Source organism: Chenopodium album, chromosome 15, assembly GCF_948465745.1.
Source record: "Chenopodium album chromosome 15, dcCheAlbu1.1, whole genome shotgun sequence".
Classification (NCBI taxonomy): domain Eukaryota; kingdom Viridiplantae; phylum Streptophyta; class Magnoliopsida; order Caryophyllales; family Amaranthaceae; genus Chenopodium; species Chenopodium album.
In genome coordinates this window covers 3,256,900-3,260,499 of record NC_137848.1, presented here as the reverse complement: position 1 = coordinate 3,260,499, position 3,600 = coordinate 3,256,900, and the positions used below count along the sequence as shown (strand labels likewise).

General features: G+C 27.8%; 1 protein-coding gene across 1 annotated transcript; it reads right to left on the bottom strand.

The window, feature by feature from the left end:
- Window positions 1-408: 408 nt before the first annotated feature.
- LOC145581613 (uncharacterized) lies at window positions 409-2,534 on the bottom strand. The gene is made up of 2 exons (XM_081638626.1): window positions 1,942-2,534; window positions 409-648 (listed from the first exon to the last, which is right to left on the bottom strand). The coding sequence occupies exons 1-2, from the start codon at window positions 2,472-2,474 to the stop codon at window positions 471-473; spliced, it is 711 nt and encodes a 236-aa protein (XP_081494752.1). The 5' UTR covers window positions 2,475-2,534; the 3' UTR covers window positions 409-470.
- Window positions 2,535-3,600: the final 1,066 nt, after the last annotated feature.

Below are 3,600 nucleotides of genomic sequence, written 5' to 3'. Positions count from 1 at the left end.
AAATACTAAATTAGGCGGTAATGTACGCTTCACCATCATCATTTTATGAGGGGACACAATTTGAATTGGTGTCTACAAGAACAAAGTGGGTATTATATACGTATGAATTTATATATAAGAAATTAAACTAGCTATAATATACACGCGATGTATGTTAATCAAATTACATATGATTTCAAAATATGATCAATCGTGCTTGTTGCTTATAGTGATTTAATACGAAGTAATCTTTAACCTATCCAATCCTATTCTCGTTGATAATAAAAAAAAATACTAGTATGTAAAAATACTTGTAATTGTTTATAAATAAAAAAATCCAAGGCATGCTTAGCTTGTTCAATTTACATACATAGTATATTATTACGAAGTATTAAAAAAACAAGTAACATTAAGTTTTTCCCCTCGATCTAAAACTCATCAACTTTTTTTTTTTTGGTTTGAAGATATTAAAAAAAAAAAAAACAAGTTATTTAAAAGGAAGTGTAAATTTGCATTTGAGTCAAAATATGCTCAAAATTATCAGTTGATCTTTCAATAGAGTGAGAATGAATTCCTTCATAAGTAGTGACAACTACTCCTTCATCGTTGGAAAGGCGTTGAACTTGTTTCTTCACATTGCATCCTTGATACGTACACCTGTAGTAGCTCCTGCATATTTTCAATACAAATGAGATGATAAATATTTGCATGCTATCTTAGAATAATTATTGAATTATTAATGATTAGTAATTAATAAGATGATTAAACTATAATCAATTCAAATGAAGTTGACTGATGAGAACAGGTTTTTTCTTTTATCTTCTTTTATATGCATGCCGCATGCGTTCATCTAAATGCTCATGACTTTTGTAAGGAAAAAAAATATTAATTCAAAATGTAATTTTATACTCCATGAAAAATCAAATCAATTACTTTGTATGTATTATACAAAGTATCTTAATTACTCCGTATATTATATGGTTTTTTATGACGAGAAGTATACTGAAGCTAAAATTCAGTTACGGTGTAGATGTTTTCATACAAAGTACTATATGAAATAGATAGATTTATTTAGCTGAGAGATATAATCTTGAATTTAGGATGTTGCACATTAATTAAAGGACCTACACTTAGGCCCCGTTCTCTTCACCTTAAAAAAAATAATATTAAGTAAAAATAATTTCAGTTTAGTAAAATTAATTTCAGTTCAGTAAAAATAAGTTCAGTTCAGTAAAATTCAGTTTTCTTAAAGAAGAATTATAATAGAAAATCAGTAAAAATAATTTCACTTCAGCAAAAATAATTTCATTTCAGTAAATTAATTTAAGTTCGGTAAAAATAATTTAAGTTCAGCAAACATAATTTTGTTTCAGTAAAAATAATTTCAGTTCAGCAAAAATAAGGTGAAGAGAACGGGGCCTTACTTCTAAAAGCTAGTTCATTAAATTACCCATGTTTGATCTACGCTAGATTTTACAAAGTAATTTTACAAAGTATATACTAGTATTATTTCAAAAAAAAAAAAAAATGAAAAAAAAAAATTGAAGAATAGAATTTGTATTGCTGAGTATTCTAATTGAATTGTTATCTTTATTACTTTCATTTTGATATGAATACGAGTAGCATTTTTATACTACCATAGAGTGTGTTGAGTGTCGTAATTGAATTGTTATCTTTATTATTGCATTTTGACTTGAATAGCATTTTTTATAAGTACTACTATAGAGCAATTGTTTGAATTGAACCGATAAATTTCACCGAGTATATTAGCTGATTACTGTAAATTAAAGATCATCCCTATGATCGAAAGACATTTGACGAAATTATAAAAATAAGTGAGATATATAATTAACTATGTGATACTAATTAATTAAGCAAATTATAATTGAAGTATAAAGTAATTTGTTTTAGTACAAAAATACATCTCTACACATACACAACTACACAAGAATATAAACACACCTTGGAAACTTGTTATTCTTGACGGCCTTTTGACCATATTTTCGCCATCTATAGCCATCATCAAGTATATCTACTTGGCTTCTTGTTTGAAAAGCATACCTATGCTTCTTTGCCTTCTTTTCCGACGAACCCTTTTTATTATTATTATTATTATCATTATTATTATTAGTTAACTTATTATTATTATCATTAGTCATATTATTAAACCTCTTACTTTGATCATCATCATTATTAATATCTTGATGATTACGAGGGATAATAATATCATGATAATTATCTATTAATTGAGATTGAACAACCATGGATGATGGAATCTGCTGCGGCGGCTCACCCATCATCATCAATTCCGTGATCAACGGTCCAGATTGGTTCCCTACACCGTGATGATCATGATTATATTGATCTATAGCATGATCAAAGCTATTGTTGGAAGAACTAGAAACTTGGCTTAATGAAAAAGGAAAGTTACTATTATTAGTTGGTGAAGAATTTGATGAGTTTGTAGAAGAAGAAAATATAGAGTAGCCTTCCATTTTTATCTAGAGAGAGTAAGAGGAGAGAGAGAGAGAGAGAGAGAGAGAGAGAGAGAGAGAGAGAGAGGGGTTATTATTGTATGTTTGATGTAAATAAGATGATCATAAAAAGGGTTATATTATGAAAGTAGATGTAGATTTATAATAGTATGTGTGTAGTGTTGTGTGAATTAAGGGGTAGAAGTAGAAGAAATATGGCGGCTTGATTGATGGCGGCCTATGTTTTTTTTTTTATTTTTTTTTTTAAAAAAAAAGAAATGCGCATGTGTTTTAGACTAGCAATAGTTAAAGCTTGGTTATTGGTCAATAGGTAATTCGTTACCGCGATTGCATGGGATATTTTTGATTCATTCATGTTGAATTTTGTGTACTTGTACATTATTTCAATTCAATTTGAGTCGGTATCTGTGTTTGAAGTAAATAGTTTTTTTCATTAAATTTAAAATATTCTACAAATGACTATGATTTGAAAAATTCATTCGAAACTAGGCGAAAACTTATTACATAATTGAACATTATATACAATTTCATTTGAATGCGCTTGACAATTGCAAAATGTAAAATGATTACAATTGCAAAATGTAAAATGATGAGACAATAAAGTAAACAATTATTCTAAAGACATTTTTGTACAGTTAAAAAAAAAATCCAAAATCCTCCAATGTATGACTATAATTAATATCGAAAAATGAAGTTGGAAATATTGAGCTAATTAGATCAACAGGGAGTCAGGGAGTGTTTTATTTGAGACTGCATGTAATACAGACCTACAGTATTACATTTATAAATAAGAGACGTAAACGGCACGTAATCAACAAAATGGTAAACAGTAAATATAACTTAAAGTACTAGTGTACTACTGTACTGCTTAATTTTCATATTTAATTTAGAAATTTTGGATGGATTAGGGGATTACTAGCTAGTTTGAATTCGGGGTTAATTAGTTACTTTTGAAATTAAGTAGCAAATGACTTAAGGAGCACTACGATAAGGTTGAAATTAAGGCAGCTTAATGATTAGGGTATAGAATAATAAATTATATACAAACTTTTCTTTTCAAAATACATTTGATTTTAAATATTTAAATTATTCCAGTTGAATTCATATGATGATGAACAAAGGCTAG

Bases quoted from the DNA above. Each gene is read 5' to 3' on its own strand.
- LOC145581613 (XM_081638626.1), bottom strand. From the start codon at position 2,474: ATGGAAGGCTACTCTATATTTTCTTCTTCTACAAACTCATCAAATTCT. The intron at 649-1,941 runs GTGTGTTTATAT...GAAAATATGCAG, and splicing joins AAGAATAACAAGTTTCCAAG to GAGCTACTACAGGTGTACGT.